Source organism: Macrobrachium rosenbergii, chromosome 37 (assembly GCF_040412425.1).
Source record: "Macrobrachium rosenbergii isolate ZJJX-2024 chromosome 37, ASM4041242v1, whole genome shotgun sequence".
Taxonomy (NCBI): Eukaryota; Metazoa; Arthropoda; class Malacostraca; order Decapoda; family Palaemonidae; genus Macrobrachium; species Macrobrachium rosenbergii.
This window is the reverse complement of record NC_089777.1, coordinates 7,161,974-7,187,498: the sequence shown is the minus strand read 5'-3', so window position 1 is coordinate 7,187,498 and position 25,525 is coordinate 7,161,974. Positions and strand designations below refer to the sequence as shown.

The following is a 25,525-nucleotide window of genomic DNA, read 5'->3' as shown; positions in this document are numbered from 1 at the left end:
TACATTATATATATATATATATATATATATATATATATATATATATATATATATATACACACGTGTGTGTGCAATGATAATACTAATAATAATAACTGTCTCTTCTCTTTGAGAGGGAGGTCAAGCAGGATTTTAATATCCATGAAAGACAAGAAATGGGAAAAAAGCACGTTAAAAGAAGAAGAAGACAAGAGCTCTTAAAAACGCGGAATAGTGACACAGACTGTCGAGCTGCTGAGCCTTATGCTTAAGAATATGAAACAGCTGCTGAGGTTACTATTAATTATTCTTCACAAGAGGCTAATTCTGCACATCAGAAGGTAAAGGATGAACTGTCAAGCGACTCATATCTCACTTCTGTTAGAAGTACGATAAAACACTGTGATTATTTTGCATGCCTGAGAATTTCTGACTTCTGAAGCAAAAAATTAGGCCAAAGGCGAAGCGCTGGGACCTATGAAGTCACTCATGGCTGAAACGGAGATTGAGAGAAAAGGTGGTTTGATAGGTGTAACAGGAGGATAATCTCGCAGTTGCAACCATTGTTAGGAGAGGGCTGAGGAAGGTAAGATGAAAGAAAGAAAATATGAACGGAGGTAAAGTGAAAGGAAAGAAAAGGGTTGCAACTAGTGGCCTAAGGAATGGACACTGCAAAGATACTCATGGAATGCCTACCGTGCATCGCATGAGGTGCACTGACGGCACTAACCCACTACGGGTTTCTGAAGGCAAGGAAACAGAGAGATTACTCCGAGTAAAGGAAGAAAACACGACTACTACGAAAAAAAAAAAAAGGAAAAGGAGAATCTGGCGTCTCTATTTTCTCCGAGGGAAGAAGTAGACCGAGCCTAAATCTCAGAACCTTGCTAAATCTCATTCTACATCGTGGGCTTTCCTTTTTCCACGATATGCTTCGGCTTAAAGGATCAAATTCTCTCGTATACTCGTATGTACGTCCCATCGCCCCTTGACATTTCCCTTATTCCACGTCTCTCTCTCTCTCCCCACCCACAGAACACTTCAAGCTTGTTCCAGGAGACGATCATAGATTCATAAAAACGTTCGCTCCAGCCAAGGCACGATTAACTTACTCAAGTTCCCGTCATAAGGGATTTGGTTATTTATAGCAACGGCGATTCGGACGAGTGAACTTCAATAACAACGCCATCCCCCGTCCCCCTCCCCTACATCCCCAAGTCCATAGAATCCCCTCTCTCTCTCTCTCTCTTTCTCTCTCTCTCTCTACTTCGGCAACTTTAAGGGCTCAAAGGTTTCTGCGTACGTACCGTTTTAAGGTGTTAGATCAATCCGGATTCTGCCAGCACCCATTCACAAAACATTATTCGGCGAGATTTCCTTCGTTTTTCACACATTTTAATTTTTGGTTGAGCAATGTCGAAACATTCCCTTTAACCAAGTAATAACATGGTATTATAATTCTGTTATATATTTATCCTTTATTGGCTGTATAAAGGTTATAATTCCTTTTAGCTTTACAGCTTTTTTTTAGCCACATAATAATACGATATTTTAATTCTGTTATTTATCTTATTCTTTATTGTGTATAAATGTTATACACCCTTTTAGTTTTAAAACTTTTTTTAAAGTTACCCCAGAAATACTTCTTCCTGAAGTATTTTCCATTAAAATAAATTCATCTTCAAAATTCAATAAGCCAAATCATTCACCTGATATATTGCAATATTTAATTTCTCATCAATAAAACTTCCATAAAGTATTCTTTCGAACATACCGGAAAGAAGACTACAAGCGAGAGAGAGAGAGAGAGAGAGAGAGAGAGAGAGAGAGAGAGAGAGAGAGAGAGAGAGAATTTAGCCATATAATTTTTTGTTATTTAATTTCACGCTCAGATTATTGAGAGAGAGAGAGAGAGAGAGAGAGAGAGAGAGAGAGAGAGAGAGAGAGAGAGAGAGAGAGAGAGAGAGAATTTAGCCATATAATTTTTGTTATTTAATTTCACGCTCAGATTATTGAGAGAGAGAGAGAGAGAGAGAGAGAGAGAGAGAATTTAGTCATGTGTTCTTTAATTTCACTCTGACTATTGAGAGAGAGAGAGAGAGAGAGAGAGAGAGAGAGAGAGAGAGAGAGAGAGAGAGAGAGAGAGAGAGAGAGAGAGAATTTAGTCATGTTATTTAATTTCACTCTCAGACTATTGAGAGAGAGAGAGAGAGAGAGAGAGAGAGAGAGAGAGTTAAAAATAGAATGAAAGGACACGCAGCAGCGTTAAAAATACCCGACGAAAACAGTAACAAGCTAAAAGTGGCGTAAAAACAAAAAAACTGCGATCTTGAAATTCAAGCCCTCGAAAAGAAGCGCTCCCTTCAAGAGAGCTTCCCAGAATTCTTTTCTCCTTAAAGCAGAGAGAGAGAGAGAGAGAGAGAGAGAGAGAGAGAGAGAGAGAGAGAGAGAGAGAGAGAGAGAGACCCATGCTATTCGAAAAGTCTCATCCATTTATAGAACATGTGAAGATGCTCAGGAGAGAGAGAGAGAGAGAGAGAGAGAGAGAGAGAGAGAGAGAGAGAGAGAGAGAGAGAGAGAGAGTCACCACCAGTTGTGACGGAACAGGACTCTATTGAAATTCACATAAACATTGTGGGAATAATGTATAATTTTGTCTTTGGAGTTTAAAAACCCTTTTTTTCAGTCTAAATTAATCTAGTTTTTCAGAATAAAATTAAAATCAACCAATCAGTCTAAATTAATCTAGTTTAAAAACCAATTTACATGATAAAATTATAATTGACCAATCAGTCAAAATTAATCTTTTCCTCCTTTACACACGACACGCACAAAAAAAAATTAATTAAAGCTTCCTTGCTTTCTTACTACATAACGTAGTAGGTGGTGGTGGTGGGGGAGGCAGTAGGTGGGCCCGCCCACACTGTTACGGTTTGCCTTGCGCCGAGCACCGTAGGCGGCACTAAAATTGATGTTCTCTGCAACGTTCTTTCGTCCCCTGCTTACTTGTTAGCTAGCAGCTGTCTTTTACACTTCATTGGCTCTCTCCGGAGTCTCTCCCCTCGGTTGACCAGCTCCAACTTTTATTCTGGGGCAATTTTCACCCTTCACTCAAAAATATACAAATGGCTTGATAAATAAATAAATAAATAAATACACACACAAATAAATAGATATACAAATATATCCTTCCATGAACAGTGACTCAGAGTTAAGGTAATAATAATAATAATAATAATAATAATAATAATAATAATAATAATAATAATAAGAAGAAGAAGAAGAAGAAGAAGAAGAAGAAGAAGAAGAAGAAGAAGAAGAAGAAGAAGAAGATCGGATGCTGCGAATTTCCACCATTAATAATAATAATAATAATAATAATAATAATAATAATAATAATAATAATAATAATAATAAGAGAATCGGAGGCTGCAAATCTCCGCCAAGGTCGACCATCTCTCTAAAAATCGAACTATATACCACCATTTACGAGGCCCACCAAGGGTTAAATCTTTGCAAAAATCGAAATAAAACCTCTAGCTACCTAACAGGAAAACTTATACAGACAAAATACAAACTAAGCAAAAAAAAAAAAAAAACATGCCTTCTCTAATCCCCTCGTTGACGGATGTTAAAAATAAATTATTATTTTCAATAAATTCAATAAATTTAATTAATCAATTGATGTGCAAATTTTAAACTGTATTTGACCACGACCAGAACTGTATCCCCTCTTATATAGTAATGATTCCTGTATCCCTTAAATCTACTGGGTGCCTGGATTGTAAGGAAAGTTAAAGATGAAGAGAAAACATGAACGGTTAAAATATATCCCCTAAAATTATGGAAAAAAAAAAAACTGACATACTCAGGTAAAGAAGGTATAACACAATTTCATTCAGATTTAAATATCCAAAAGTCCCACTACAAAAGTAAATAAAAAAATAAGTTTTCCTTTACAACAGTGTCAGCGTATAACTTCCAATGGCAACCCAAGAGCGCCCCCGCCCTCTCAAAAACATAATAAATAAGTGGAAGTTTCCTTTTCATAAGAGCACTGTATAACTTCCAATACCTGCCCTTTAGCGATTAGCTTTTAAATATTCCAACCACAGACACTTCTGATCAAGAATCACCAGTTTGTCTAATTACAGAAATTTGGTTTTCAATGCGTTTTACTTCTAACTCCGCCCCCCACAAAAATAAATAAATATATAAATAAAGAAATAAATAGAGAAAAACTGGAGTGCTTGTATCCAAATTTCTTTTCATAAACCCATGTAATAAAAAAAATGGAACCTCACGAGAGTTACTGGCACTAGAATCGCAATAACGAAAACAGTGGTGAAAAACATGATCATATTCTATTTTTTTTTATTATTTTTTTTTGCGAAACTTCGGAAAAATGTTGCGCAAAAATAGACAGCTTAGCGGCAGTTCTAATAATCCACCTCAATTAATATCTTTTCAAGGGCTCTTGATTATGTATCGTAGCGTCGGCTTAATTGACTTTACATTACAAGGGAATAAAAATGGATCAAAAAGGCTATTATGGACTACAGCGTAATTTGAGAAACATATACAGCGCATTTATTTCAATTTTATGCCAGCATTCGGTTTTACTTCTATTTCAAACGTAGTCTGGGTTGCGAAACAAGCTGAAACTGAGAGATATATTATAAACTTACGCCAATTCAGTCCCAGTTCTAAATAAATTGATTGATTAGCTGATTTATGAAAATGCGGCTATACAGCCTAGCACTGGGGCACTTTTAGCGATTCAGCGCTCAAGAGTGAAAAGGGGGAGTTGGAGTGGCTGGACAGCAAGATGGAAGAAAGGTAATGGGAACGGAAGTTAAGTAACGGACTAAAAGGTAGTTGCAGCTAGTGGCCGAGCTAAAAAAAAGTATATCTTAGTTTAACCAGACCACTGAGCTGATTAACAGCTCTCCTAGAGAGGGCTGGCCCGAAGGATTAGACTTATTTTACGTGGCTAAGAACCAATTGGTTACCTAGCAACGGGACCTACAGCTTATTGTGGAATCCGAACCACATTATACCGAGAAATGAACCTCTATCACCAGAAATAAATTCCTCTAATTCTTCATTGGCTGGCCGGAGACTTGAACTCGGGCCTAGCAGAGTGCTAGCCGACAACTATACCGAATCATCCAACGAGGAACTAGTGGCCGAAGGCACGTTGTAAACAGCCTTTAGTAATGTCTACAGCTCACCACTTGGGGTACACTGCAGGCACTGGCCCTCTACGGGGGCTAAATAAACTGATAAATATCTTCAGAAACCGTGTCAGTTTAGGTGTTACATTCATGTGAAGATAACTGTGCATTAGTCGTCTCCTGTATTATATCTACAAGGAGTTTTCAGCTCCAAAAATCCAATAATTTTGTCGACACCCGACGCTTCAAGCGGCTCTCCCAGGCTTGGTAACTTTGCTCCAAATTCTTACTCAGTCCTTTTACCCTGTTTTAGTATTCGAGACAGAGAAAATAAAATCCGTTCCCATCAAAGAGTCGGTATTATCGAAATTTACAATTCCATGGGGGTCCTCTTCTGGGCCATCTCATTTTAATTTACAATTTCATGGGTCTCTTGACCACCTCAACGTTCTAAGGCTGGAATGGTCTGAAACTCGGCATTTTCCCCTTTTGAGGTAGCTACCCCATGGGATGCGCTGAAGAATCTCGGGTATTTTAATAACAGCAAGGTAATATCAGTCTCTACCCTCAATACCTTTATTATGCCTCTTATATGAGGCTTCATGATTTTGTTGTATATATGACCTTGGTTGTTACTCAAGAATGAAAGAAATCCACGATTTAGAAGACGTGGATGTTGGAACAAATTACAATCTGTGCTTGCACAACCGAATAGAGTAGATTTCCTTCGCTGTTGCCTTGATATTGAAGTCTCAAGCGAGGTGCAATCAACTGGCTTCTGCTCTTTCTCTCTCTCTCTCTCTCTCTCTCTCTCTCTCTCTTCAATATTTCTTTCTCGTCCCCTCCCACCCTTCAGGTCGGCTCCCCCTCTCGCCGAATTTCCACCCCAGCAATCACAGCAAAGCATTCCATACCTGGAATCAAGAGCACACTTGTCTTTGCCGACGAATTCGGGAAATAAACGTGTCTTGTTCTAACGTCGACTTCTCTGGGGATATTCGAGACAGCACCTTCGCTTCGTTATTAATTACTGTCAGTTCTCAGGAGACAGGTGTTGGTGACGGTGTCCTTCGAATGAGACATATCGAGTTGTATCATTATGCTGCTTCTCTCTCTCTCTCTCTCTCTCTCTCTCTCTCTCTCTCTCTCTCTCTCTCTCTCTCTCTCTCTCTCTCTCGCTTCCGACTGCTTTAAAGTATTCTAACCAGACCGCTGATTCACATCGAGCTGGCCCGGAGGATTTGTCTTTGAGGGGTAAAAATCGGAGCGCGACAAAAGTTTAAGAAGTTGGACACCTAAATCGATGATGAGACCAGAGAAGAAGGATGCTCCAGCGTCTGTGTGCGTTAACGTGTCTGTACAAGTACGGTACGAAGGTGACTGAACCGATGACGTGCTTCTGATAATTTTTTTTTCTCGTTAAACTTACTGAAAGTGAAGTGTGAATACGTGAAATTCACCTGGTGAGTGTTTACTTGCATTTCTCCTTCTCCTCCTCCTATTATTATTATTATTATTATTATTATTATTATTATTATTATTATTATTCACAAGATGAATCCTATTCATATGGAGAATCCCACCACATGAGCCATTCACTTGAAATTCAAGCTTCCAAAGAATATGGTGTTCAGTCACAACTGGATTTATTCTCTCTCTCTCTCTTTTCACATACATATTCGTTTCAATAACTACGCCAAATAGTATATTTAAATAACAATGCCGAATAATATAAGTGTCTAAACAAGATAAGGCATCTAAGAGGCAATACCACACGCCCAGACGGGTATAATCAATCTAAGGTAAATGTACAGGTAAAATCTCTCTCTCTCTCTCTCTCTCTCTCTCTCTCTCTCTCTCTCTCTCTCTATATATATATATATATATATATATATATATATATATATATATATATATATATATATATATATATATATATATATATATACATATATATATATATATATATATATATATATATATATATATATAATTTCTGTGGAAGAGCAATCTAGAGCCAGATGAGCATATTTCATAACCTCACGAGATATTCCTTTGATTTCCAGCACAGAATTCCCCTTCAACCGCCTCTGCCCCTCTCGAAAGCCCCTTGTCTTGTCCCTGAATTCTATCCAGTCCATTAGCGTGTCTCCCTTGAGGCCTATTTCCCTCCCCTTAAAAAACAAAAAAGAAGAAAAGTTTAATTGTATTTTCATAGTTCCCCCTTAATCCGCGCCACCCACATGCACAGGGGCCCACACGAGTGAACGAGAAAGAAAAACCGAATGGGAATTCTTTCATTCCTTTTAATTATCATTTGCTTGTTTCCCAGGTCATCCAATTTGAGGCAACTCCCGTCACATCCAGTCCTCAATACGCATGCGTGTGTATGCAGAGACTGTGACCACACGTACAAAAAAGTTAAGTACATCTTAGTTTAACTAGACCACTGAGCTGATTAACAGCTTTCCTGGGGTTGGCCCGAATGATTAGATTTATTTTACGTGGCTAAGAACCAATTGGTTACCTAGCAACGGGACCTACAGCTTACTGTGGAATCCGAACCACATTATAGCCAGAAATTAATTTCTATCACCAGAAATAAATTCCTCTTATTCTTCATTGGCCGGTTGGAGATTCGAACTCGCGACCAACAGAGTGGTAGCTGAGAACGCAAACCGCTTTCCCAACGAGGAACTACCACACATACAAGCAATCCTCGTCACACATACACACAATCGTAACATGCAATCGTCTCTGATGTGTCTTATTTTGTTTGTTAGAATTCTCAAGGGGTCGGCCTAAAACTCCTTTGCTATTACCAACATTAATACAATGAAATACTAATGAGACGAGGGGAGAGATCATTGAAATATAATAAACAACAGTAATCTTATAATTACAATGCTTATATTTCCAATACGGGGAAAATACAATAATTAGGTTCCACTAAAAACGAGGACTGCTCAAAGGCAGAATTCCCCAGAAACCTATTTAAAGGAATAATGAAAAAATGTTGTTTACAATCCGCATGTCAACAACAACAAAATCCAGGTTACAGAGAAACATTCTTACGCAGATTTTCGTAGGTTCAATGGCCAAAGAAAATACTTCTTTCATAACATACCTTATTTTGTTATCTAACACATGAACCTAAACAGCTGTCACATACTCTCTCTCTCTCACAGAGATTATATATATATATATATATATATATATATATATATATATATATATATAAATATATATATATATATATATATATATATATATATTTATATATATATATATATATATATATATATATATATATATATATACATACACTCGTATAAATACAGTATATAAATAAATACACACACACACATATATATGCATTAGCATACTCTCATTCTTACACACAATATTTTATTTTACTAAGCACTCACATTTCTAACAATAAACTGTTCATACTAATGGTGAATGGCTCAAGGAAAAAAAAAAGAACGAAAAGAAAAGATCGCAGACACACCAACTTCATCCCAAGAGTGTATGTGTGTGTGTGTGTGTGTGTGTGTGTGTGTGTCTAAAGCGAGTGCATTCCCCTGACGCATCGCATAAATCAAAAACGCTCGAGATCACTGAAGAAATGAGAGAGTGAACCGAGGTTTCAGATTTGGGAAAGAATGTCCATTTTTCCAGCGAGAGAGAAATGCTCTCAGCTTTGAGGTAACCGTTCCCTTTGAGCACCTGCACGCTGCCTGGTATATGAAAAGCCGAGAGGATAATGACAAATCTTCTCCTTCCTCCTCCATCTCATAACTCTCATTATCTCCCTTCTCTCATCCCCTCCCCACTTCCCCGCCCCACCTTCGGGGGAAGGGGGGTGGGGGAGAAGTAGTAGTAGCAGCAGCAGCCGTCGCTTGCCTCTATTACATAAAAGCGAGAAGGAAGCATAATTTTAGAACGCATTTAATTTCCTCAAGGGACTACTTGAAGAAGCTCTCCGGCTCTTTGGGTCTCGAGCTCGGCAAGCGAACCAAAAAGACTTATGAAAAGGATAAAGACTTCGAAGAAAACTCTCACTCTCTCTCTCTCTCTCTCTGTCTCTGTCTCTGTCTCTCTCTCTCTCTCTGTCTCTCTCTCTCTCTCTCTAAACCTGACTATTGTCATGCCAAGAAGGGAAAAAGTGCTCTAATTATGATAGAATGTTAGATCAGCAAACAGAGTGAGGGCACAGCTTGGGCCCTTGGAGGCGGATAAGGGTGGGGTTGGAAAGGGGTGGGGGTGGGGGAGATGTAAGAGCTATGTAGATTAGGTGGGTGTTGGTGTAAGAGGTAGGAAGGAACTGAGGAGTTGGTAGGCACAAGCGTGGGAGGAGGAGGAGGAGGAGGAGGAGGAGGAGGAGGAGAACTTTCGAAAGTTGAAGGGAAGCGAAGTGGGAGTCTAAAGAAAGAAGGGAAACAATACGAAGAGTATAAATAAACGTTAGAATTAGCAACTTCAGAATGCAACCACCAGCCATAAAGCTCTTATAAACCAGCTGATCCCTTTAAACAGGCGTCACAACAGCCGTGGTCATTGACATCGAAAACTTTTTTTTTTTCTGACATATAAAGAGAAAACCTGGAAATGATATATTTTCACGGAATATATATATATTTCCCTCATTCTTCGGTACCTCAAATCCAGGCGACTGCATTTAAAAACTATTAAAACTCTCGCTCTGCACAACAATAACAAGAAACTTCAACTGAAAGGGACAGACTGAAACAAAACCTGATTAAAGAAAAATAAAAAAAAAGTTGAAAACTCGAAGACAAATTGGAATGGGAGAGAAGGGAGGAAGGAAGGAATATCGAATTTAAGACAAAGGCCAAGCGCTGGGACCTACGAGGTCATTCAGCGCTGAAACAGAAATTGACAGTAAGACGGTTTGAAAGGTGTAACAGGAGGAAAACCTCGCAGTTGCACTATGAAGCAATTGTTGGAGAGGGTGGAAGTGGAAAGTCAGATGAAAGAAGGAGAATAAGAACGGAGGTACAGTAAAAGGAATGAAAGAGATTGACACACCACAGTCGACTAACGACCAGATACTACCTCACTAATTATGCTAATAATGGAGAAATACCGGATTTTTAAGGAAACCTGACCAATATTATTCCTGTCTTCTCCCTGTCCAGGGATCGAACCAAGTTTCTACAAGGGTGAGCCGAAACCTTTACAACCAAGCAAAATTACGGGTCCTTGACTTTCAAACTGTTAGGAGCTCCATGTTTCAGAGAGAGAGAGAGAGAGAGAGAGAGAGAGAGAGAGAGAGAGAGAGAGAGAGAGAGAGAGAGAGAGAGAGAGATTGATTGATTTACGGTCATTAAAACTGGCGTCGTAACGTCTAGGTTATCGACGCCGTAAAGAAGTGGAAGAGGAAACAAAAAAAAATTAGTTTAAAACGAAAGTTTCATCTATAATATAAATATATATATATATATATATATATATATATATATATATATATATATATATATATATATATATATATATATATATATATATATATATAAATACATATATACCATATATTCAAAAATATACTTTACATGTGTATGATCTAATAGAAGAGAAACAGACAGACTATTACTACTGAGATGATCAAATTAATAACATTTAATCTTGGTTGCTGCTTGGTTATATGATCGATTTGTATCAACTGGCGTAAGAGGAATGCACTCGGGGACAGAGGCAATAACAGGTCAAGACAGATAAGGAAATATGAGGCCAGGGGTGTACTGAAAATGACACATCTTACTAACAAATAAATCCAGATCCAAGGGTAGGCAAGAAAGTGAAAGGGTAAAGGTGAGAGAGAGAGAGAGAGAGAGAGAGAGTTATGCCAATGGATATTGTGAAATGTTATCATAACAGAGATGTAAGAAAAATAAGATCAAACCTTACATACTTGAAAATAACTTCCAGAGAGAGAGAGAGAGAGAGAGAGAGAGAGAGAGAGAGAGAGAGAGAGAGAGAGAGAGAGAGAGCGAGAGAGAGAGAGGCCAAAGCGAGGGATAGTGTGAAATGACATCATAACATAGAAGTGTTAAAAATGAGAAGAACCCGTTACATTCTAAGAAAATAACTTCAAGATAAACTTGAAAAACTGCAAAAAAAAAAAAAAAAAAACAAACAAATACACAAACAAACCCTGGAAAAACACAATTCAACGACGGAAAAATCTGATGGGGTAAAAACAAAAGGCAAATACGGTCGTGCCGTGACGTCACAGCATTTATCCACATCAATGCAGTAGTTCGTTTAATGCACACAGGACTGAGCAGCTGACGTCAGCGTTACGAAAACACCCAGATATTTTCAATTCGGTTTGAAGGGGAAGTATTTTGCAATCGAAATGCGACAGGCGATCAGGCGCTGTTGTCACTGGCTCTTCAAAAGTTAACAAGTAAAAAATGCGCCAAAGTTTCCTCGGGGGCAATCGAGTTTTCTGTACAGCGTATAATGCTGTATGAGGTGTGACCCATGAAACTTTCAGCCATGGCCCGGTGGTGGCCTGTCATAGTTAACTTTAACATTAAATAAAATAAAAACTACTGAGGCTAGAGGGCTGCAATTTGGTATGTTTGATGATTGGAGTGTGACTGATCAACATACCGATTTACAGCCCTCTAGCCACAGTGGTTTTTAAGACCTGAGGGCGGACAGAAAAAGTGCGGACGGAAAGAAAAAGTGCGGACGGACAGACAAAGCCATCTCGATAGTTTTCTTTTACAGAAAACTAAGAACGATGAAAAATGATAAAAAGTTTTCCTTAAACGTGTCTCCACAAAAGCTGTGATGTCTCCAGGTTTTGTGAAGCAGATCACGCCCAAAGGGAAAATACCTAACGAAGTCTAAACAAATCACAAAATCAATGTCATTCCTCGTGGGAAGATTGTGTGTGTGTGTGTGTGTGTGTGTGTGTGTGTGTGTGTGTGAGAGAGAGAGAGAGAGAGAGAGAGAGAGAGAGAGAGAGAGAGAGAGAGAGAGAGATGAGACACGTTTAAACCATACACAAACAAAAAAATATTTACAAAAACCACTTATTCCTGGCACTAAATATTCTCCATCACTCCAGTATTCAAGAATGCTTCTCTCTGATTCCTCTCTTTTATCAATGATGGGCAACATATTTTTAATAAGAATAATTCAAAACAGTGAAATCATAGAAGACTCTCTTATTCATTGATAAACAAAAATAAAAGCCGACTTGATTTAATCTCATTTTACCAGAGTCAAAGATACAAAATGGTTTTTGACGTCGAAAATACACAAATTCCTATAAACAATAAAATAAAAGTCTTTATTCTACGTAGAATATTTTTTCACGTACAACAAATAGGTTTTTAGGGCCCTATTTCGATTCATTAGCCTTAAAACAACCCAAAGCATTTTATTTACTTGGCCCAGAGTAATCTTTAAACGACACAAACCACACACTTTAAATCCGAACCCCGTTTTATGCTGGGAGTTTTATCTGGGCTACAACTGAAATGTGGAATGGTTTGCCCAGTGCGGTCGTGGAACCTTCTGATCTCCAAATGTTTAAGCGAGGAGCAAATTCATTCCTGCTCTTTGCCTGTCCTCACGTCTCCTGAATTTCAGGTGTATCGGTTTTATCGTGTTCCCTCGTACTTAATTATCTATCACCTTTTTCTACGACATGTCTCTCTCTGCAATCTGATCTCCCTTTGGAGCCCTCTTGGGTTTATCATAGTCTGTTGACTCTGTCCACGAGGGTTTTCAGCTGAAGATTTAAAGAAAGAAAGAAGAGACAGAGAGACGTCATTAACACCTAAACACCCAGACCCGACGAGGTCTCCCAACGCTCCTCACGTACCTGAAGCCGCATGCGAGATTCTCTAGCGAAGAATAAGTCCCACAATTGGAAGGTTGACTCAACTTTAACCTGGTGGTGGTTCTCTCTCTCTCTCTCTCTCTCTCTCTCTCTCTCTCTCTCTCTCTCTCTCTCTCTCCCCCCGTCATGCAAATGCGTTCGACCCACTCTCTTTTTTTTTTCTTTTTTAAAGGAAAGACCTCGACGTGAATAATAATAGTCCCGCTAATGAGAATCCAGCCTGTCCAATGAGGTGGTGATCTCCCGTTTACTGCTTCTCTAATCTTACTCAAAAATACCGAAATCGACATGTGAATGAATCAGTAAATGAAGAGAAGTAAAAGACGTTTAAATTCGAGTGAAACGAAATGTGTAATAATAATAATAATAATAATAATAATAATAATAATAATAATAATAATAATAATAATAATAAAATACTAAAATCAATATGTGAATGAAGGAACAAATGAAGAGGAGTGAAAGAAGTTTAAGTTCGCGTAAATTAAATGTGTACTAATAATAATAATAATAATAATAATAATAATAATAATAATAATAATAATAATAATAATAATAATAATAATACTGTATACTGAAATCAACATGTGAATGAATGAATAAATGAAAAGAAGTGAAAAACGTTTAAATTCATGTAAAATGAAAACTGTAATAATAATAATAATAATTAATAATAATAATAATAATTAATAATAATGGCGACTTTGAAAAACACGCTCTTGAAGGGTGAGGATTAAGGCCCTTGGTATAATGTCATAAACGCAACTTTATGAAACTACACCAATGCCGAATACCTTTGGACTTTGACCTGACATTCGTGACCCACGCCAGGATTTACGCCCCACTGATGAGCAGAGTAACCCCAACAAACTATGAATGGTTGGGCAGTAAAAAAATCAAGCGGGAACCTAATTCAAAGAAGCTGTCCGCATGAGATGTTGATCTGATTTCATTCCCTATGGTGAAGAGGACAGCAGACCTCATCAAATTAAGGATTTATGCCTCGAAATAGGCAGACAAAGATTCAAGACAGAAGAAATTGGTCTTATTTTGGCCTCAATAATAATAGTAATGATGGGAAAGAGAAACTTTACTGATTTAATGACTTTGGAATAACTCGACTGAGAATAAATATGGTTTGAACAGTGCGCGAGACGGAGATGTCCATGTTATGTTAAAAGCACTAAAGACATCCATCATCAACAGAATTAAATCAGAATTTAGAAATAATCCCATAAAAGTAATTACACCAAATCACTTAGTAGCTCTGCACAATGTTCTCACCTTAGGTTTTTTCTTTTTTTCTAAACCTCCATAATCGATGTGATGAATTTTTCAGGCAAGACCCCATTCAGGCGTCAATACACAATTCCTCTTAAAAGAGTGGTTATTTTTGCATAGGCCTCATCTACATTCATAAAACTATGAAAACAACAGAGTTTTTCACTTTAAGTTATCTCTAAATGTTCCATAACTGATACCATCATCTCAATTGTCCACATACCAAAGTCTTTTTCTTTACATTGCTGTATTATTTTCCTCTTACTAATGAGTCATTTTCTTTTATGAAATCACCTGGGACTTCTGAATGGGATATCTACTTCCTTCACTTTTCATCTCTTCCATCGTCATGTGTTATTCTAATCTTTTTGCCTAAAACTGATTCCTCTTTTTGCCCACCTTCAGCTCTCCTCTCCTTGTCTCAATATCCACCAGTTACGAAAATGAACTCTTGTCTACTACTGGGATGATGCAAGACAACCCATAAAGAATATTCTTTATGCATGCTTTTGCTGGCTGCAACCACAGCTTTTTGATAGGGGTTTAATTAATCTTAGAGAGGTGATGTGCTTACAGGAAAATCTTTAAGGCAACACGTGAGCCTATACAATACAGCCTATACAATACGGGAACATCTTTACATCAGCTGGTGAGTCCGTACAAAACAGGAACATCTTAGAGGCAATGAAGGAACTTATACAAAGCGGGAACATCTTCAAGGCAACAGATGAGTCTATACAACACAGGAACATCTTTAAGGCAACAGATGAGCCTATACAACACAGGACCATCCTTAAGGCAACAGGTGAGTCTACAAAGAGCATTTACATCTTTAAAGTAGCACGTGAATCTATACAAAACACAGATATCCTTAAAGCAACCAGTGATCCTGTACAAAACAGGAATATCTTTAAGCCATAGGTGACCCTGTACAAAGCAGAAACATAACTAAGGCCACAGGTGAGCCTAAATAACACGGGAACATCTTTAAGGCAACGGGTGAGCCTATACGAAACTAAAACATCTTTAAGGTCACACGCGAGACTATACATCACAGAGGCATCTGTAAGGCAACAGATGAACTTATACAATATAGTGATGTCCATTTCACTGAGCAAACATGTTATCTAACTATTTATTAGGTTGCCTCATTGGAGATGTATGACTAACACATTACTGGTATTTAAGAAAAGCGCAAGGGATCGACATAATATACCCATAAAACAAACTTATTCCAGGGCCCACACGACAAGATATACAGACGAAATGTATATTATCGACGATGATGTATATTACCGACGACTTCTTGTTCATGTAGATATAGAGTCCAGCATCAAAGGCAGTCTATAAAATCAACAAATTAAGCAAATACAGCAATGGGTACTCACTAGACATGGGTCTCGCACGAGCAGGAGTACCGACGTGCCTCAGTGTGTGGTCTTTCCTGATGCTTTCCATGAGCAATTCCATCGGTGAGGAGATCTTTCTCGGCGGAGGAAGTAATTTCCTTTCTGATGCCTGGAATAAATAACAGAATGTGGTATTAATTATCTCATTCCTTCAATACTTCTAGGCTGGTAAACTAAACGTAAAGATTGCTTTAGAACTTCTTAGGTGGTACACTTAACATGTCAAAAACAAAAGCATAAATGAAACTATGCATATATAAGAACAATAAGTAGAGTAAAACTAAAATGAACTATGTCCACATCCCTATACCAGTGATCACTGATGCCAATACAACAGACATTAACCACTCGTAAAGGATTCGCGTGACTAGCAAATTCAGTTACAATAAAACCTAGCAGATTAACATATGTCCAATTAGTTTGTAACAGACCTAAGGAGTCTTGTGTTAGAATCAATGGATCACAATGGAAGCTGGAAAACAACCAGAGTGAGCGCCAAATTGCTGTAACATTATCTGTGCCTACTAAAACTGGGATGAATTAATATAACAGTAATCAGTTTTTCATCAGAGAGTTCTAGCAACAAAAAATCACCTTTATCTCAATTTTCAAGTACAATAATATCAATACTCTTCTTTCTCTACATGCCAATATTAATAGTGCACTATTTCTTAGCACGCCAATATTTATTAGTAATCACATTCATATCCTTTAATATCTTATTACTGCGTGAATAAATACTGTTGAAGACTGACAAAATTTCCAAGAGGAATTAGTTTTAGAGTCGACATTCACTCTTGGCTGAGATCTGAATAATAATAATAAAAAAATTTTTTACCTCTAATTCGACGGTAGGTTAAATCTTTTGGGATTTTACTAATAGTCCAACATTCCACAAAATTTACCTATCATTTCAGATGACAGATTATGAAATGCTGAACAATGACCAGCATGGATTAAAATTTGGCTAACTTTCATCCTGCAAGAGCAATGGTCTTCGATATTTCAACATTCCTGTTGGCTTTACAAAATCTTTGGAATAAATACCAAATTTATTGCAAATGAACAGTCTGATGGCCTTTTAGAATACTGTACTGCAATTCTAGTCAGTGAGAATTTAATTTTTGTGGATGCATACTTTTGATAATCATAACTGCAGAATATAGTTCAGAAATCTACTATGAAAATAAAAAGGCACTGTTAGGTTAAGAGAGCAGACTTGCTTAATCAAAGAATACATGCACAGCAGCCAAGTCCTCATCACGATGAGATTTGGAGCTATCAATATAAATTGCATAGTGCAGACAATGCAACTTCATTATTCTTTATATTGTTTTGAGGTTCATGGGTTCACGTGTAATTAGTTGGTAAAAAGTATAGAAGGCTACAAAACTCGAGAAAGCACACAGCCCATGGAGGGTGAAATTCTAGCACTGGAGGACTTCTAACCCTCATAATTATCGAGTCAACACACAAATTTGCTTGATTCTGGGATAGATAAATATATGGTTATTAAAAAATATATGACCTTACCCAAATGAATTTTAGCAAATTTTCCCATTGCACAAAGTAATACTAATGTCATATTGCAAAAGTAGCGAAGGTTCAGTAGTTCCAACTAATTTATTTGGAGGAGGGGAATTAAAGAACAGTACAGATTCTGAGTCCTCTTTTACGGATGGTCTGAACTTGCATCTAAAACTCACAGTATGATGCTGATCTATACATCTGCCTTTTTTTTAAAAAACAGTTACTTTTGCATAATAGCAAAATAGTTGACCTATTAGCATCTGAATTATATAAGATAATCTAATTACACACATCATTACATTTAGTTATATACAGTAAGCCATAACTATGAGCTTCCCTGCTTGAGTATTTATTAAGAAAAATTCTACTAATAAACTCAAAAGAATTTGTTGAACAGGGGGCAGTGTTGGAAACACCAGACAAGTTGTCCCCAAAATGTTGAGATGTAATATTTTTGTATTAACCCTTTTCAACATTATTGTGGTAATTTTATATATTAGTTGTAGTGTCCATTTCTATTTTGAATGGATGATTCATCCAGCAATTTATTATACTGTTTTACTTAATATCTAGTAAGCTTCCCAATGAGTAATGAGTTTTTATTACTTCTAATAAAAACTAAGAGAAACTGTATCCAACAGAATGATTAAGAGAATGTGCCATCTTTGAAGACTAAAACAAACCTACCATTGTAATCTCTGATGTACAATAACTTTAACTTGTTAGGCAGCTGATATAACTCACAATCAGCTCTGTAGTGATTGAAAAGTGTGATATGAGGCTTGTACTGCTTTGTAGGCATGATACTGATACTGGAAAAAGATCACTTCTCTAGTGATCATCAAATATATTCCATTCAAAATTGTCTGCAGTACATGGGCACATTTGTGTCAACTGATTGAAGAGTTCCTTGTGGTTTAAGAAACTATGAATACTGTAAATTTCACTGTTTAGAAAGTAATATATATGTTCACTGTCATATAGACAACACAAAATACTTAAATTATTACAGCCAGTGTCAGAAGAACAAAAATGTATATAATTTTGAATTAAAATAAACCTTTAAATGAGAAAAAATAATTTTCACATCTTTGCAACTTGTTGATAGTGAAGAAACTTGTATTTATATGTTATGAAAGGTAACATGCAGTCCTAACAAACAACTTCAGTTTTCAAAACTCAGCCGAGAAACTGCTTTATAGTATGTTATGTATATCCCCATCCATATGTGAATTTTGACTTACGTTGTCAGTACACATTAGTCATTAATATTAAAGTCATGAATACTGTATTAGGCGATTATAATGCATACAATCCATTGTGGTTTCAATTATATATCAGCAGATAGTACTGTGCAGTACTTCAGATTGAGCAGTTAAAAATTTTCATTTTTAATAAGTGTGCCTTATAGCAATTTTTCAAAATCTCTGACTAATGAGTGAGTGGCTTTCTTTGTACTGGATTAGGTGATCAAAGCACATAGAGCCATATCATTCTCTCTTAAGTCTGTTCCAAATATTATATTGCAATGATTAAGCTGCCATTCATACATTTCTTTACTTTGCCACATATTTCACTAAAATCATTTTAGTATTTTAACCTTAATTCAATTAAGGTGTACATTTTATTTAGATTACACCTGTGGCTGCATGGACAGTTTTTTGAAGGGCCATTCTCTCCTTGACTGTAGTTACTTTCTGCTATATACAATTTTCATTCCCGCCTTGAGTTTCACTAGGTTCAATTTTAGTCAACTTCATAACCAACAGGAACCTTTATTATTAAAAAAAGGTTTCAGTATTGCTTGGCTTGCATTTTTATAATTGTCAATATGTGATGATCATTGTTTTCAGGAGTACAGAAGTCGCATTTTACAAAAACAATTTATTTCAGTCTTTTGTATCCAGTGATTCAAGTTCCATGATGTTTTGGTGTCATTCAAGCTAATTTGTACTTTGGCTGTCTTTCCTGGTTTTTATACACATGAAAGGAATCCATTTTCTGTATATCTCTTGGTGAAGGTGTACATTTTCCTTTCCAGTTTTATTCTGTAAATGACAGTACTGAATCATAAAACAGAGAAACCAGTCTGATATGTGTGTCTTATTTGAAAGATTTCCTCCTGGGTCAGAAATACGTGTACAGGTCTATTTTGGCAGAGGCTTTTAATTTCTAAAGATGCATTTTTGCCAATGAACTTTAGTATTAACATCCTAGAAACAGGGCCACAGTCTGCTTTACTTTATGTTCAATGTATTTAAGTAGCATGGCTATTGTTCTACTGTACCTCAATTTATACAATTCGAATACTGTAGTCCAAATTTATTAGGGAACTCCTTTCCTCTCGAAAGTGAGGTAGCAATCCATTTCCTTCTATGTTTAGCTACTGAGTTCTCGTATTGTATATGGCTTAAGCTGATTTTTAGCCTTTGTTTTTATTAACCATTCACCTTTATTGGTCTAAAAGATCTCTCTCCCTTTGGGGTTTAACTAAATTGATTGTTTCTTTAGTAGATAACATTCTGTCTGCTTTACAAACAAGAAATCAATTGTCAAACTACTAAAGTTGGAAGTCTCTCAAAACTTTTTCGTTCCTTTTTGACAATACTTTTTGTTTGAAAAATTGTTGTTTAATGAAGTATAAGATAGATTTTTTTTTTTATTGGCAATCTTCATTATAGACCTTGTTGTTGTCTGTCAGTCATATTTGCCTGGTTTATTGATATTATATTTGATAAGAACTGACATATTCACTCAAGATACTCCCCTGTCCTCAGGGCGACCCTATCATAAGGAGAACTGGTTTAGTTTTATTTAAACAGCTGCCTTATGAGACCCACCTGGATACGCACTTGACCTTCAGTATCTTACAATGAAGTTCATGTTTAGCAATGGTTTGCATTGCTAGACCATGTCAGCAATGTGATTCTGATGAGGCATGACACTCAAACCAAAATAAAAATTAGATTTAGATAGCCGATCTGTGATGCCTGTCATCCATAACAAGGGGGATAGCAGTCTAGAGGTGAATTTTCAGAAATAAGTAAAATTTATAATGTCAAATTTTTCTCCTATTTGTATGCTGCATCGAAAAATATCTTTAAGTCAAGATGATACAAGCACTAAGATAGTACTGCAAATCGTAGCAAGATATCAATGACCAATAATGTAAAAAGATCTGAGGAATAGTCTTTCTTAAATTAGTTGTGTTCTGACATTTAGAAATGAAATGTCCTCTAATTTCGTTGCCAATTTTGTTTTTAAATATTCAATCAGGCAACGTCTATGAATAGGTAACGAGCAATAAAGGTATACCTCTATAGGGTGGCCTAGGGTAGGCCCCTATTTAATCAGAGCAACCAAAGAAGTGCTATTAATACCTTTCCTTTCCAGATTTTTCCTTTCATGTCTAACCTGATTGTCTTCTCCGCCCTCCCACACCTTCTTCTGGGACCATAACAACCTAATTCTTTTTTGTAGCTTCCCTATTTCCCCCTACTGACCTTCTCTCTCCCACCACAGCTCCTCTCTTCACTCCCATTCGATATATTCCATAACATTTTCTGGAAGCACAATACTAACTTTATTTTGCATTTCATCTCCCCTACTTTCTTTCAAGGACCCTTTCTCTTAGATCTTAAACTCCCTTTCCAGCCCCTTTCTTCACAACAATCTCTGGAAGCATAATATTAAGCCTTATTTTCTTCATTCCCATTTCATACCATCTTCTAGAAGCAAAACATTACTTTTTTTTTTCATTTGGTCTCCCCTACTTTCTTTCAAGGACCCTTTCTCTTATATCTTAAACTCCCTTTCCAGCTCCTTTCTTCACAACAGTCTTTGGAAACATAATATGAAACCTTATTGAAGACTTTTTTTATATCCCATACGGTCACCTGGAAGCACATCGTTAACTTTTTCTCCATTTGATTTCCCTTACTTTCTTTTAAGGACCCTTTCTCTTAGAATCATAACCTTCTTTCCAGGCCCTTTCTTCAAAAAAGCCTCTGAAAGCATAATATTAAGCCTTATTTACTTCATTCCCATTCCATACCATCTTCTGGAAGCAAAACATTACTTTTGTTTATTTGATCTACCCTACTTTCCTTCAAGGGCCCTTTCTCTTAGATTTTAATTCTCATTCCAGCTCCTGACCTCAAAACGTTCTCTGGAAGCATAATACGAAGCCTTATTTTCTTCATCCCCATTCCATACTATCTTCTGGAAGCAAAACATTTTTTTTTTTAAATTTCATCTCCCCTATTTTCTTTCAAGGGCCTTTTCTCTTAGATCTTAACCCCCTTTCCTCAAATCATCCTCTGGAAGCATAATATGAAGCCTTTAAAAGAGTTAGTTTTTTTTTATCTCATTCCATCTTCTGGAAGCAAAACATTACTGTTTTTATTACATCTCCCCTTCTTTCTTTCAAGGACCCTTTCTCTTAGATCTTAACCCCTCTTTCCAGCCCCTTTCTTCAAAACATCCTGTAGAAGCATAATACGAAACCTCCCTTTTCCCTTTCCTCAAAACATCCTGTTGAAGCATAATGTGAAGCCCTATTGAAGCCTTATCTTCAAGAAATTTTCCTTCGCGGTTATTTTACCTTTCTGAGCGGTGGTCTGGATCTGATGAAATCCAGTATGATTGCGTGGGCGTCCTTCTTGACTCTGGGCGGGATGTCTCCATCCACCATCACCTTGTTAAGTGTGTACCTGTCGGAGCGTAAGGCGTTAATTGGAGGTCCATGAGAGAGAGAGAGAGAGAGAGAGAGAGAGAGAGAGAGAGAGAGAGAGAGAGAGAGAGAGAGAGAGAGAGAGATTCGTTAACTGGAGGTCCATGAGTCATTTAAAAAGATAGAGAGATTTTAGAGATTTTCATTGTCCTGGAAAGATGTGAAATTTGTGTTTTGGTGTGTGTGTGTGATAAGAGAGAGAGAGAGAGAGAGAGAGAGAGAGAGAGAGAGAGAGAGAGAGAGAGAGAGATTGTAGACATTTTCAATGTCCATGAAAGTGTGAAATATGTGTATGTGTATGTGTGTGTGTGTGTGTGTGTGTGTGTGTGTGTGTGAGAGAGAGAGAGAGAGAGAGAGAGAGAGAGAGAGAGAGAGAGAGAGAGAGAGAGCATCGCTGACTCAAAACAACATATGATTTCATTTATCACAATTTTACTGCTCAATATTTTGTCACTTCAAGAGTAATGCCTTTAAGTCATAATTACACTAATTAAATGCATCGTAATCTCCATCTATATATATATATATCATAATCAATAAATGATATGTATGAACAATAGGAAAACACAGGCAAAACACCTGTTAAATGTTAACTGGCAATTGGAACGAATTATATATCATAAAAATTATATATCCCAATACCAAACAGGGAATAAAGCTCTTGCCGCAATGTAAACAAAACCCATTAAATACTAGGCCTTCTTTGTGCTTTACATGGAGGTGTTCCTTATAATCTGTTTTCCCTTAGGTATATCTATCGTTCAAACCCTCCTGGATAGGAAATCACTCATTATTTATATCTGCTAAGGAAGGACGTTCATTTGGTAACTTGAAGCTTTCAGAAAGATAGAAAATGCGAGCTGTTTATAACAAGAAGAAGCGTTACAGCTTACTAGAATCTGGGAACACTAGAGAATGGATCAATAAAGCTATGCATAATCATACGTTCACAGTGATAACTTAATAGAATCTAATGTCATTAAGGAACTTTTCTTTGACAGAGAATGGATCAAATTCAAAAGCTATAAATAATCATACGTTCACTGTGATAACTCAAATACTCTTTCCTTCACGCCTTATGGATCTAATGTCATTAACTGTTTACTTTTCTTTGACGTATCGATACAGCTTACTAGAATCTGGGAACACTAGAGAATGGATCAAATTCAAAAGCTATAAATAACCCAAACACTCTTTCCTTCACGCTTCATGGATCTAATGTCATTAACTGTTTACTTTTCTTTGACGTATCAATACAGCTTACTAGAATCTGGGAACAATAAAGAATGGATCAAGTTCAAAAGTTATACAAAACTGTATGTTCACAGTGACAATTCAACCATTCTTCCCTTACGCTTCATTGATCTAATGCCATTAACTGCTTCCTTTTCTTTGACTTATCAATAAACTCATTTCCTCCATACCTTCTGGACCGGATGTCATCCATCAGCATCTCGTAGGGCGTCAGGGCGTATTCGATCGGACCTGAGTTGAATTCGGCCTTTTTCAACTTCACCCCGTCCCGTAATTGTCTCATCACCTGCATCCATAGCCTCGCCTGCAATGGTCAAAAGACGTGAGTTTTCAGCAAAAGCAAAACTGTAAAGAACTCTAGCACTATATATAATTATATGTGTTTGTATGTATATGCACACACACATATATATCACATACACACATTACACATATATATATATATATATATATATATATATATATATATATATATATATATATATATATATATATATATATATATATATATATATATATATATATATATATATATATATATATACACAAACTACAAACATTATGTATATATACATAAAATATACTAAATAAAACTCCCAATGGTTCCAAAGTCTAAATCCACGACGATTTTCATGACCGAAGAATGGCATTCGTACCAGAGCAAAAATCAATAAGCTCACAAAACAGATAATTAAAAAATCTCATATCAATTATTCGTGTCCTCAGAAAGCAGAGAAAACTTAAGCCACGTACAAAATATGACGTAACCTCATATTAATTCCTGTCCTCAGAAAGCATTGTAAACCTAAGCCACATAAAACTATGACGTAATTAATTCGTGTCCTCAGAAAGCATTGTAAACCAAAGTCACATAAAACTATGACGTAATTAATTCGTGTCCTCAGAAAGCATAGTAAACCAAAGCCACATAAAATATGACGTAATCTCATATTAATTCGTGTCCTCAGAAAGCATTGTAAACCAAAGCCACATAAAACTATGACGTAATCTCATATTAATTCGTGTCCTCAGAAAGCATTGTAAACCAAAGCCACATAAAATATGACGTAACCTCATATTAATTCCTGTCCTCAGAAAGCATTGTAAACCTAAGCCACATAAAACTATGACGTAATTAATTCGTGCCCTCAGAAAGCATTGTAAACCTAAGCCACATAAAATATGACGTAATCTCATATTAATTCGAGTCCTCAGAAAGCATTGTAAACCGTAATCGCATATTAATTCGTGTCCTCAGAAAGCATAGTAAACCAAAGCCACATAAAACTATGACGTATCACCATAAGACAAAAGTCAATTTTGACGGCCTATAACGACAGACACTAATATCGGGTTTCACGTTTACGAGAATCGAGATGACGTGACATTCATATAACTCTGCGGTTTATCAGACAAACTTTTGCCTCGTAAGGCTCCGTGTTCCTTGTCGCTGGGGTAAGCTGGCCCTGTGCCAACACCGTTATTTGCTCCTTGAAGAATTTATGCCGTTGTAAAAGGCTTCCCAATGCTCACCAGACTTTTAATTTAATAAATTAGATTCGTGCCTGTTTTCTCAAGAAATTGTAGACGATCAGTGAACTTGGAATACACAGCCTTCAATTCATTACCTTTGAAAATGATCGTACACAGAGGACACTCAAAATTTAAGATTGAAAAGAAACTATACCGAAATCGAAAGCAGCATGTATTGTTCAGTTTGATTTGAAAGTAAAGGTAACTTTCATCACAAAACAAATAAAAGCAACAATAACATCTACGCGGATGTTGCTAGGGGGGAAAAACACTTTAATGAATGTAATGCTTACCTAACATTAATTAAAATACCAGGTACAGCCATCATAGCTTTAAAATACTAATATAACCTTGATTTGAAATAAAACTTAACACTTTTAATAAAAAAATAAAATGGGCAGAACAAGAAAATAAAAAAACGATGAATACCTATATACATCAAGAACTTCGTAAAATCCTGCATAGATTAACAAAGCACAAATGCGAACAACATGCACACGTTTCTCAAATCAACAAGCACATCCATATTAACAAATAACTTGAAGCAAAAAAAAAAAAAAATCAAAGCCAACAGCTGCAAACGTTGCAAGTTATAAAACACAACTTAAATGGATTTGCAAGTTCACTAAGCATATTCAAACTAGAAAATGCCGACAGCTGAATTAAAACACAAATCAGCCTGGAACACAAAGACATGTATAAAACCATCTTGTAACTCAAAGTGGTGGGTAACTAACTCAAAGAA

The 25,525-nt window shown here is 36.6% G+C and overlaps 1 protein-coding gene across 8 annotated transcripts in view; it reads right to left on the bottom strand.

Annotated features, from left to right (window-relative positions):
- spir (spire type actin nucleation factor) overlaps nt 1-25,525 on the bottom strand; it is a 506,323-nt gene that overhangs the window by 102,730 nt on the left and 378,068 nt on the right. For all 8 annotated transcript variants that reach the window (XM_067081384.1, XM_067081387.1, XM_067081385.1 and 5 more), the window contains 3 exons: nt 23,418-23,551; nt 21,865-21,973; nt 15,711-15,840 (listed from right to left, as the gene is read on the bottom strand). In XM_067081384.1, coding sequence (XP_066937485.1) covers nt 15,711-15,840; nt 21,865-21,973; nt 23,418-23,551 — 373 coding nt within the window. The remainder of the gene's footprint in view (nt 1-15,710; nt 15,841-21,864; nt 21,974-23,417; nt 23,552-25,525) is intronic.